The sequence below is a fragment of the Ambystoma mexicanum genome, chromosome 12 (genome assembly GCF_040938575.1).
Source record: "Ambystoma mexicanum isolate Mex_15411 chromosome 12, UKY_AmexF1_1, whole genome shotgun sequence".
In the NCBI taxonomy this organism is placed as follows: domain Eukaryota; kingdom Metazoa; phylum Chordata; class Amphibia; order Caudata; family Ambystomatidae; genus Ambystoma; species Ambystoma mexicanum.
This window is the reverse complement of record NC_090936.1, coordinates 596,152,515-596,165,449: the sequence shown is the minus strand read 5'-3', so window position 1 is coordinate 596,165,449 and position 12,935 is coordinate 596,152,515. Positions and strand designations below refer to the sequence as shown.

The 12,935-nt window shown below is 47.7% G+C and overlaps 1 protein-coding gene across 2 annotated transcripts in view; it reads left to right on the top strand.

The window, feature by feature from the left end:
• Positions 1 to 2,118, top strand: part of CDK2AP2 (cyclin dependent kinase 2 associated protein 2) — a 185,046-nt gene extending 182,928 nt beyond the window's left edge. For both annotated transcript variants that reach the window (XM_069628974.1, XM_069628973.1), the window contains one exon: positions 1,774 to 2,118. In XM_069628974.1, coding sequence (XP_069485075.1) covers positions 1,774 to 1,841 — 68 coding nt within the window. In that variant the 3' untranslated portion in view covers positions 1,842 to 2,118. The remainder of the gene's footprint in view (positions 1 to 1,773) is intronic.
• Positions 2,119 to 12,935: the final 10,817 nt, after the last annotated feature.

Genomic DNA, 12,935 nt, shown 5'->3' with positions numbered 1-12,935 from the left:
ACAAAACACTGTAATATGACCAGCAATGCAACCTTAAGATAGCTATTCCCTAGTCGGAATTTGAACAGCTTATTTTAAACTATCTATTATTGAAAAAGATTGGTTATATTTCCAACAGTATATAGATGAGATCTGGTCCACCTTGTCACCTCCCCGTTTTGCAGCATTTTTCGCTGTTTTAGAAAAAATGTAATGTATTGGGGCAAGTCCGCTGCCCTCAACCTCCCACTACATATTAAAATCATTATTTAATGTTACTATTGGCAGCCCTGCCCCCTAAGAAAAAATGTGGCGAACGGCTGTTTTCCCCAAATGCTGTGAAAATTCTGCGATGAGGTGAGCTGGTATTATCATTTATATGCACCCAGACCCTCATCTTCACTGGTCTGTCACCATTTCCTCTGGCCACCTCTTCAGCCATGATCTGGTTTGCGCTGGCCTACACATCCCCTTTCCTTTTACTTTTATTGAGGAGAGTCTAGTGTGGCTGAGATAGGGGGCTGACACCGAGCCCTGCTTTAAGCAGTAGAGACCTGCTCTATCCTGATGAGCTGTCTCATCTTGCCCTTTTTCAGGACAGTCACTAACCTTTCCATCCTCAATTGGTCCATACAGAAAATATTAGTCCTGCCCCTGAACTCGCCTCACAGGCCCTGTTGCCTTCATTTGGTTCTAGGTATCGAAGGGCGGTGTTCTAGATGTGGAATGGGCAGGTGCTTCACAGTTTGGCTTCACAAATAGCTGCCTTCAGACTGTCAGCCTTGCCTATTACGTTTTTTTTTGCAAGAGATTTTACCATAGTGAGCGAAAGCGAGTCTACCTGGCTTGTAAAAGATGTGGGAGACTTTGCATTCATGTTTATCAATGATAGGTAATTTTTCATAAAACATATGCCACAGTTGAATCCGTCCAAAATGTTCACTTCATTACCACATTCTTCTTCCTATCCCACTCCTACGGGTTAATGTCCTTTTCTCCAACTCCAGTTTGCACTCCCCTCCTGCTTCCTCTTGATTTTAACAGGCAGCCAGCTGTTTGAATGCTGCAATTGGTCGCGTGCGACGGTGGAACAGGCTGTGTAAGAGGGCAGAATGTTCCTCACATGGAATTTTGTTAAAATAATTAAGCCCTTTTCTGCTGAAAAATGTCCTTTTCCCCGAGCATTTCCAGAGGCTTGGAAATATGGTGGACCCCGCGAGTACCATGGAGCTCACCCAGGAACACCTCACACTTTCTTGACCTCTGGGAAAGCTTCCCTATACCATCTTCTGCCCTGAATTTTTCTGCACCTGGGCAGAGAAGATGGAATCCTTACTAACAGCTCCTGGAATTACATTGAAACCCTTCTAATGCATCTGAAATTCTCCTTTCTAGTCACATTGGGTGTTCTGGCATATTATGGGTCCATTGCACCAGTCCACCTAGGGCTCAATTTTCTGCTACTTTGCCTGGGAGGCCAGCCTGAATGGGCCAAAAGTCACTGTACTATGGGGGTATGGGGTTGCGATGTAGGGAATTTGCAGCAAAATCTAACCAGGGATTCAAGAAGGCTCCCCCAACTTGCCCATAGCAGTGGCATTGTTGATTTGAGAGCTGTGCTAAACCTAGCCAGCAGCGGCCACTTTGTCCCTTAGCAATGGCTTGTTAACTGTAGCATACCCAATTCTTAGTTCGAGGGTGTTCACAAAAAGCAGTACTTGCGTGTATGGAAGGTGTCCTATGAATATGCTGCTTTTTATAACGGAATGTTTTTTTCTTGTCTTTTGTCTATAGGTATTATTCATGCCCGAGCGCTGGTACGAGAGTGTCTGGCTGAGACAGAGCGCAATGCTAGAACGTAACATACGGCTCTGGATTTAGTGTTTGGGATTCCTGGAGCACCCGTCAGTGAAACTTCATAGACCTGCACCCAAAGATTGACAGACCCTCCCATCTTTTTACTGCGTCACCAAAACCTCCAGATTCCTGAATAACAATCCTGAGCCACACAACGTCACTGTATCTTCTGCGTTCCCCTCTATTATGTCCCTAGGATCCATGAAATGCATCACCCCCTCGATCATTTGAACAGATGTAATTTGTTATTTTGATAACTAAAATAAAGGTTTGAATCCAGAATTCCTCTGTTGTTCACGTATGTGTTAGTGCGTCTGTCCATAGGTTTCTTAGCATGCCTGTCTGGGCCACTGTCAAGTTCAGTAATCTGCACAGGGTGTAGGAGGGCTTCAGTTTATTTTACTTTCTTTGCACACCACGAACTTTGGAGCCTGTATTGTCCTCTACTGCCACCAATGTCATTAGGGAGGCGGGACAAGGATGAAGCAGTAGAGTAAACTTGGCACAGTGGTTTGAGGAAGGAGGTTCAGTAAGAACATTGAAATGACATTAGAGAAACAACGGCTCCCGCAGCCTCGAAATAGTGACTCGGCAAGCACGAGAAATGTGTGACGAGCACAATCCTCGTGGCCTTGCACTGTATGCTGTGGGCAGCCAGGATTCCGGTTCTCACCGCCGCATCTAACACAACCTCTGCTTGGCACACCATTGATGCCCCTATCCAGGGGGTGCACTATGTTGCCATCTTCTCCTTTTTGATCCGCTCACATGGGTACAGGAGCATATGCAACTGGCTCACGTGCCTGCTCGCTCTCAGGCAAGGCATGCACTAGGAGTGAACAACCTGTGCCACAAAGGCACCGTCCTCTTGCTGCTAAGCCAGACCAACTGCAACCCAGGCCTAACGGTGTTGCTGAAATTTTCATCACTGTGCTGCCACACCTTCATGTTGTGCCGGACTGCCACAATGTGTACTGCGCCTGAAAGGAGTGAGACACATGCCCAATCCCCACAATTGTTGGCCCCACACACAATATGCTGCAGTGTTTCTTCCTCATCACCACAGCAGGACGTGGTAGGTCCATCATCGAGGAAACATTTGATGTGACTTCAAATCAAACCACTAAGCCTACAAGTTATGACCAATCATCTCACCAAGCTACGCTGCCACGTCAAGTGTCCTCCATGAGCATCGACAGGATCTCGAGGAAGCTCCCCCACCATTCCAAATGACCGGCCTAGAACCCAGGTCAGTGAGCTTGATGCATTCATTTGAAGTATATCTAGATGTGGTAGGAGTGCAAGAGGACAAAAGGCAGAAGAAAAAAGGGTCTTAACATAGCTGACCAGTCTGTAAGGAACATCATGCATGAAATGCCGGATGGCAGTATTGCCACATTTAATGAGCTAAAGGAGCACCTAAGACCATTTTGCCCCACACAAAAAATGTAAACCTTGAACGACATGCATTTCATACAAGAATGCAACTAAAGGGGGAAACTGTGGACCATATCACACGCTGCGTACACGAGTCAAACATTGTGGATTCCATCTTTGCACAAACGAAGAAGCCCTAAAATTGCAGGTTGTGTGTCAACATTCTGGAAGAAGTTACTACTTATTATGGCATTTATTGAGTGCGGCCCTAGCTAGGGGAAGCAATGTAGCATTTTACAATCATCCGGGGAAGAACACCATGAGAGAAGCAAGGTAAAGGGAGCGGGGAGCTAACGGGCGAGGGTGGGCAATTGGAGGCATGAGGAAGACAGTGGGGAGCAGACCAGGGAGTCTCGGGTAAGGAGTGCAGGGGGGATCTAGGTGTTTAAGGGAGAGCCGTTCCTTGAAGAGGACGGTCTTGAGCTCTTCCTGAACAAAACACACACTACACGAAATCCCAGTAATGGCCTGCAATACGATGACAATTGATATGCAAGTAGAATCAATGCATATGTTAAAAATAAACTCGCATTCATTGCCAGTGAATCAATTTCAGCCACACAAGAACAAAACAAAGGTTCCAGCAAAACATGCTATCAGTGTGGCTACAGCATCACGCATGAAGGATTATGCCTGGCGCTAGGGCAATCGGGTGGTGCATGCAGAAGATAGAACCATTTTAGGTCAATGTTTCCAGTGTCACAAACCAACGCCCCTATTCGAGTGATTAGAATATGTTACAAAGATGGGCATGCTCTCCATTCCGACACAAGGAAACAACGCGCTCCCTGCCTCAAGAGCGCTTGTACACTTCCAACACCACCATCATTAGAAAGGAAACCGTCACATCATGTAAAGATGCATTACGTCAAAGCCAGATCACCATTGGCAAGTGAATCAAACACCCCCTCAAGCAGGAGAGGAAGACAGGCTAGAAAATAGCACTGTGACCTCCCGCCCCCCCCCACTGCTGTTAAAGATCAATGATCGTCCTCTCGAATTCCTTATATGGGGGCTATGGGCAATGTTATAAGTGAAAAAGAATAATTGTGCACACCGAAACCATCCAGACTCGGTGGCTGATGTGCACATCTGTCCCTATGAATCACAGACATCTTTACCATCGAGAAGGCACGTGCCTCTCAACACCCAAGAGCCACACTGCCAAAATACAGCTGTATACCATCAGAACGGAAGCCAGTAGTGCTGTATTGTCAGTTTCTGAACTGCAGCGCAGATGGGTCTGGTCCACTTACTATGTCATGTGATGGTGAACCATGAAGTTGGTAAGCTGTTCCATTCGCTATTCCAAAGTATCAGAAAATTAAAGAACCATCAAGTCAAACTGCATATTGCCAAGGATGTAAAACCTACAGCACAGCATTACAGGGACATCCCTTTCAGCATCCAGTGTCAAGTGAGAAGACGCGCTATACCTTCTACTAAATAAGGGTATCATTAAACATGCCATGGGGTCCTCACAATAGGTGTTGCCCCATAATCCTTGTGCCTAAAAAGGGGTCAGTCAAAGACATCAGTCTTTGCGTGGACATGAGTGCCCTGCTATACAGAGGGGGGGGGACATTAAGCCCCGAAATGACGGACATGATACAGCTACATGGCGCCATACCTTTTTTCAAACTAGACTTAAACAAGGGTTACCACCAGCTTCAGTTGAGTCAAAAGGTACATACCGAGATTAGCAACTCATATTCCGCTGTAAGCGACTACGTTTTGGGATCTCTTTGGCTGCAGAGTTCTTTCAAGAAGCGATCCGGGAAGTCCTTTACTGCATTAAATATAGTGGCGATATCTTCGTATTAGGTATTTCGCAAGAAGGACTGACGCCACAGGCCGACGAAAACCAACACTTGATCTCTGACAGTGACAAATGTAAGTCCAGCAAAGTTCTTTTGACATATTTTCAGCCAGAGGCATAAAACCAAATATAGACATGGTGACAGCCCTGACAAATGCGCTTCAGCATCCAGCACATCACATCTTCACCGGCTCCTGGGCCTAGCCACCTTCTGTGCAAGATGCCTCCAGGATTTTGCATAAGTTAGTGAGCCATTGTGCCAGCCCACCAATTCAAGAATTCAGATGGTTGCAAAAGTGCTAAAGTAGCGTTTGATGGGATCTGTGCTCACATTCGTCTGCTTGTCATACTTCAATCCAAATGAACTAACCACGCCACATAAACCTGGCTCTTAGTCACCAAGTCGCATAGTGTCCCTACACCAGCAGAAGTCTTGCACATGTTTACACAGTCAGAAAAGGAGAGCCTAGCAGTCGTGTGGTCACTTTTTCCTGTACGGCAAATGCTTGACGTTCATTACATTTCTATCTACAGACAGTCACAGCAAGAACTCCCCCAGGAATAGCCTAATTGGGTTTATGGTTGCAAGACTAGATCTGTCATAATGCACATGCCAGGAAAAGCCGCCAAATAAGTGCATGTCCTGTCTCACCACTTGCTTCAAACACAACACTTGTGGCCCTTGATAGCTGACCACTATATTAACTATGCTGTAGAAAATGAAAGACCCAGTCTACTACCCCTTGAGAAGACCTGGCGTTAGCTATCGTCCTGGCCTGCCCAAAAACTGCAAAATGGAAGCATGCAAAAGGACTCTCTCTCAAATGCAGGAGTGAACCAGCACAGCCTACTACCTCTACTACTGATGAAGGATGAGCTATCCACAACTGAATCCAACCTACACGGCAACAGAGGCATTCTCTCCACCAAGAGGCTGTTGAGACAAGATATGGTTCCTAAGGATGGACCAGCTCATCGACATAACACTGCAAGTATGTGTTGCTTGCAAATGCTTACAACCCCCCACATTCCCTAGAAACAGTGATGCTACCTCAGGCCATCTGCGAAGAAGTTTTGGCTATTGACCTCCGCAGTCTGGTTCTTGCATACTCTTAGTGGTAGACAAGTGCTCCCTTCATCCCGACCTACACATTTTATTTATTGGTCATTTGTTAGGCGCTTGTGTTCAAAGCGCCCACGGGGCAACAGGGTAGGGAAGGGGGAAGCAGACAATGAATTACAACAAAATAAATAATTGAATTAGTAGAGCAATAATGCACATAACAGGGATGGGAGACAAACCTACTATGCCTTACCACCACCTCTCCCATCTCTGATTGCCTAACTGCCATTCAAGAATGGTGTGCCGCCAATGATCTTCGTCTGAATGCCAGCCAAGACGGAGATCCTCCTCATCGGCACACCTTCACCATCCTTTCCCCTCACTCTGGCCAGCCTCCCTTGGCCGCCCTCCTACCCGCACCTGCGAGGCTAAGAACCTCGGGTCATCTTGAACTCCACCCTTTCCTTCTCCGCCCACATCTCTGAGGTCTCTAAAAAGTCACATTTCCGACTGTACCTCCTCAGAGGTACTCTGCCTTTCCTCTCCTTCCCCCAGAAGCGCATGATATCCCAAGCTCTGGTTCTCTCTAGCTTGGACTATTGTAACAGCCTCTTTCTAAATCTACCTGCCTCTACTCTCCACCCTCTGCAACTAATCCAGAACAGGACTGCAAGACTTGTCCTTGGCCTCAAGCCCTGGGATTGTATCCCTCCAGCATTTCTCCATTGGCTCCCAGTGGATGCAAGGATTACATTCAAAACCCTCTGCATTGTCCACAAGGCTTTCTGGGGCCTGGGTCCAAAATACCTTCAGCTATCCCTCCGCAAATACCTCCCTCTCAAGCTCTTCGCTCCTCTACCTCCAACTGCCTCAGGGTCAGTCGTTTTTCAAAGAAACAAGCTGGGGTAGATCTGTCTTCGGCTGGGGCCTCACTCTGGAACAGCCTCCCTGCCACTCTAAAACTTGAGAACTATCTCTGGTTCCGGAAGCACCTCAAGACCTTCCTCTTTTCTTCTGCCTTCGCTCCACCTCTCCCCTGCTGATCTGTTCTCTCTTGGCACCGTGCACCTGGCCACCCTCTGTCCTCCGGGCCCAGGTACCTGCTCACCCTGCCACCCTCCTGCCCTGCCTCCGGGCCACCCCTTGCACTGGGGTCTGTATCTCTAACCATACAGCCCCCCTTTTTTCTTCCTGCACTTATCAGACCTACCCTGTCTGCTGCCTTAAACATAGCACTTGCAAATTACTGCCTGCACTAAAACTGTTTGTTGCCTTTATTATTCATTTATTGTTATTTATCTGTTTCTCCTCAGCTTCTCACTTTCCACTTCTCCCCCTTCCACGCACTTTTCCCCTCCCCCTCTCCCATGCACTTGCGCGTTCTCAATGTCACTGGGCCTAGTAAGATCGTTGTTTTGTTCTCCCCTGTTCCCTTGCCTTGTCGCGCTCCGAAACACTTGTGTACGAGCGCAATAGAAATAAAATATCAATATGCCTTGTGAGTGTTCAGAACGTGCAAGTGCAGAGAGTGAAGTGCATTTACTTTCCACGGCTGTATCAGCAGTAATATGAGCACTGGATAGAATATTTACCATGCATATAGCATTGCAAAAGTTGGGAAGTGCAACAAATGAACTGCCTTTCACTAGCCAAGGTGTTCCATGGTTTGCTGTGAACCTGGGAATCCAGTATGTGTGTTAAGCCTTAGTGGCCTCAAATTGCCACATGAACACCTCCATCGAGCAGGCGTTTTATCAATTACTACAGGAATACTCGAGCACCGGCCTCAACACGCAGTCATCAAGAGCTAAGATAGATGCTTCTTCTAAGTGAGAAAGATACAAAATCAAAGGGAAAGAATTAAGCAGTATGCCAATACAAGAAGAATTGCTCCTGGTCCACGGTGACTCTGTACTGGTGTGTCAACATGTGACTTGTATGGAGAGGTCACCTCTTGACCTTAAACCCCTTACCATCGTGAAAGTGAATGGTCCCACGATGACTGCCGTAAACGAAGGGAAGACCATAACAATGAATGCATCGTTCTTCAGGAAGCTAGAGGCACCTCCACTGAGGCCAGATACCAGTGATCATGTTGAGGTAGGATATGTGGGAGACCATGAACTCTCTGAAGAAGAGGATGTCCTGGAAGAAGACGAAGCTAGCCAAAATGGCATGAATAAGACCCCTGATCCGCCAATAAAAGAATAAAGCAACCCGTTCAATGGACCAATGAAATTGGTTAAATTGAGGTTTTTCGAGAAGTCTGAGGCAGAGGGTAGCATTCAGGGTGGGACCAGAAGGAGACAGTAGAGCAGAAGTAATGAGGTGGAAAGGGCTGAGTTTCAATAAGAAGATTGGAATGAGAATATCGGCCCTGAAATAGTGACTCGGAGCCCTCATGCAAGAGGCCAAAGGGAGTGGATTTGTGCTCACAGCCAAGCATTACAAAAAGCGTGAATGTTTGAAACGTTGAACTATTTCTTTGCTCAGTAGAAGTTCTTGTGTGTGAGGGAGCTGTGGAAAATGTGGGTGACCGGTAAGCTATTGCAGCAAGTGAGGTTTAGCGTTCAGCCAGGAAGGAAGGATATGGTGTCCCTTCACTGAAAAAGCAACATTTAGAAATGAAGAACAAATGACTTTCGGCAAGTTGGAAGCCAGAGCGGAGCGTTTTTGTGGTTATTTATGGGCTCACCACAGAAGTCTAAATGTTCTGTTTTGAGTCATTTGCAATTTGTGGAAGCTTGTTTCCATGGTGGGCTATGCAGATGCTGCTACATCAAGAGATGCAGTCTAATGCAAAGCTAATAACTAAACTGCTTTATCTTTGATTAGTGTAAGAGCACGTGTACACGGGCTAAAGTGCAGGTTTTCATTGACACAGTAGGACCACTACACATTCTGAGGCAACAGTTCCCTCTAGCGGTGACAACAGGCAAAGCTATGCGAATTGGCATTGTCTCTATGTAGCCTAAGTTAACAGCTCCCTCCACCGGCGACAACAGTCGAAGCTATGTGAATGTGTCTCTACTGCGCATGACTGCATCAAACGTAAAGGACAAACATTCATCTGGCCTTTTATTGTATTGTTGGATCAGCTGAGCTCAGTCGTGGTTCAGCAGAGCCTTTCCTGGGTGGAGCAAGGAGACAAATATCGAGGCTAGAAGGTGCTGTTAGTGTCGGGAGGACGTCCACTTGCAACATGCCTCACTGGCAGGGAACCTCTTGGGAGGACGACGCAGCAAGTCGAATTTAAATTGAGACACAATGTTACACCAAATGGTACTATTTTAAGTTTATAAGATTAGTGTTTTCAATCCAGGATTTATTTTTAATACCAGCTCAGAAAAAAACATTGTGTGCACAACCCAAAGCAAAGACCAACTCGTGAGTTGATGACTGGAATCCGGAGAAGAAGGCACAGTCTCGAGTCTAGGCCGAGCCAGTGTAGTCTGCACATTTGGCACCGGGTATAATAGTGATTAATAGCAGCACAAGTTTATTATGGAGGAAAGTTGGACTCTGTTGAGTCTTGTAAACGGGTATAAGAGCCTGAGCACAGCCTACAAGCTCAATGAAGTAAAGTGTTTCTCCGGGGAGCATTGAGTAAACCTTGGCAATACACGACAAAAGTACTCTTGTGTCCCAGCCTAATCCAGTAGTAAGCATGGGTTTATCCATTTGAATTGGGTGGTACATAGGGTTTCTGAAGAGCAATACCCTAGGGGTATTGTGTAAAAGACATTAGACCTTGGCAATGCACTACGACTAGATTATTCCTGTGCCCCAGCCCCATCCAGTGATAAGCATGGGATATCCAGTTTAATGTGGTGGTTCATAGGGTTGTCAGAGTTTGCCACTCAAGAAGTTCCCTTAGGTTGCAAATGAGGGAGACGTATGCAGATATAGTTCACTTTCCTGTGGGTTAAGGGAGACCTGAAACATCATCTAGTTCTGATTGGTCATTTGCTGAAGCAGAGCCTGTGCTTATGACCACCAGAATCCAAGGTGACTAGAATCAGACTTCTGAGGGAATGTAACGATAGATGCATGGGAAAATGATGACCCACGGGGGCCTGAAGTACAAACGTGTTGAAACACAATTTAGCCATAATCGCCCGTTCCACTGGCTGGAACGGGTGGTAACAGCCTGGGGCCAGAGTTAAAAAAAAGGGTCCCAGTGCCATTACCACCTGTTCCAGCCATGCAACGGGTGATTATAGCTATTACCACCCCAGGTTTTCAATCCAGATACCCGGGTACTAAGAGCAAATTTTGTTTCTATGAGCGGGCGCGCATTCTCCCTGTTCATTGAAACAAAATACTCACTAAAAATGGTCACCATGGATCATATGCTGAGCCCCACTTTCATTTCCATGGCTCCCTGGAGGGAGACGGCAGTGGCAGCAGCGGCAGGCACTGCTGAAGTGAAAAGGTAAGTGTGCTGGGAGGGACAGTAAATTTGACATGAGGGGAAGGGAGGGTGGGTCGAGATGGCAGGCGGGGGAAGCCACTGTCGGGTTACTTGGAACGCAGGCTTGGATTACGGGATTCAGCCTGATAACGTTCTTTTGATGGGATGGTCCGACGACGTATTCAGTAATGTCCACAGCTGTGCTGCTTCGGAAAACCTTTGGCGTCTGCGTCGATGCGCCGTCCCCGAGGACGACGGCCGACGTCACCCGATGTGATAAGTAGGGCGCACGACGTCCATAGCCTCAGTTATAGTTTTTCCCAGAACGCGTGCCACCAGTTTTCTGCCAGTCAGACACACAAGGCCTTGCGGAACGCAAGCTGCAATCGCAAAAGAAATTCTGCAGCGGGGAAGGCAGGGAGGGAGCGATATGGAATACGTCGTCGGACCATCCCATCGAAAGAACGTTACCAGGTAAGAAAGTAACTTGTTCTTCGAGGGGATTGGGTCTTCCGACGTATTCCATATCTATGACAGACTCCCAAAGCAGTACCAAGCAAGGAGGTGGGAAAGAATTTAGAATACAAATTTAGCATGCCCAATCAAATTGCGGAATAGAGAACTGCCTTGCCAAAGGCCAGATCTTACCCTCTGATGGAATCAAGGGAATAGTGACGTACAAAAGTATGTACTGAAGCCCAGGTGGCTGCATCACAGATGTGACGATTAGGAACTCCCCTCTGCAGGGCAGTAAACGCAGCCACTCCTCTGGTAGAATAGGCCCGCAAGCCAGCCGGAGGGTCCTTACCCGCCAAGCGGTAACACTCAGAGATAGCTAAAATAATCCAACGAGACAAAGTCTGTTTCGTCACAGCTTGTCCCAAACGCTTTCCAGCGTAACCAATGAAAAGTTGATCATCCACTCTGACCCGGGACATGCGCGAAATATAAAAGCTCAACGCTCTCCGAGGATCAAGCCTATGGAGCCTCTCCTCTTCCTTACCAGGATGTGGAGGAGGATAGAATGCCGGAGGAACAACCTTCTGGCTCAAATGAAATTCCGAAACCACTTTCGGAAGAAAAGGACGACAAACTCTAAGGACAACCCTGTCCTTGTGAAACACAGTGAAGGGTGGCTTAACTGAAAGTGCTTGTAACTCACTCACTCTGCGAGCGGAAGTAACCGCAACCAAAAACACAGTTTTCAGAGTTAACAGCCTCAAGGGGCAAGAATGTAGAGGCTCAAACAGAGCACCCATAAGAAACTTAAGAACAAGGTTCAAATCCCAGCCTGGCACCAGAAAAGGTGACAGAGGGAACACATTAGTGAGCCCTTTCAGAAACTACGAAATTAAAGGAATTTTAAAATAGGAACACTCTTCAGACGAGCGCTTAAATATGGACAGCGCCGCCAGGTAACCTTTAATGGTCACCACTTGCAAGCCCCTGTGGGCTAAAGAAAGCAAAAAAGACAGAACCACGGGAATGTCACATTCAAAAGGATCCACATTCTGAACTCTGCACCAGTTGCAGAACTTTCTCCAACGGCAACGGTACAGAGTCTTAGTTGCCGGCCGCCTGGCCGAGAGCAACAACTCCATCACGTCTTCAGGGAGGTCCCAATCCTTATACCTCAACCTTTCAGAAGCCAAGCGTGAAGATTTAGGGATCTGACCTCTGGATGGAGAACCTGACCCCCCTCCCGTGAGAGCAGATCGTCTCGGTAGGGAAGACCAGGTGGAGGGCAGATGGACAAGTCTAGACGGTCCGGGTACCACGTCCTCCGGGCCCACGCCGGAGCAATGAGGATCATCCGGGAACCGAACCTCCGCAGCACTTGCGGGATGACGGGGACTGGAGGAAACGCGTACAGCAGTGGGAATGACCACTCCACCACGAACGCGTCTCCTAAGGCTCCTTTTGGAGGAAATTCCCGCGAGCAAAACCTTTCGCACTTCCGGTTGACACTGGAAGCGAAGAGATCCACTTGAGGGGTCCCCCAAAGGGTGAAGATCTCCAGGAGAATCTCCTGAGCCAGCTCCCACTCGTGGGAGATCGTGCTCTGCCTGCTCAGAGCGTCCGCCGTCTCGTTGTCGTCTCCGGCCAGATGAACCGCCGAGATAAAAACTTCCTGCTGGATGGCCCAGAACTCGAGCTGCATCACCTCCCTGCACAGCGGAAGTGACCCTGCCCCCCCTTTTTGTTGAGGTAGTGCATGGCCACCGTGTTGTCCGTTAGAATCAGGACACTCTTTCCGCGCAGAAAAGCCTTCAGGGCTAGCCGGACGGCCCTCAGCTCCAACAGATTGATATGTAGTCTGGTCTCCGACGGAGACCAACGACCGCTGACTGTCAACTCGTTGGCAT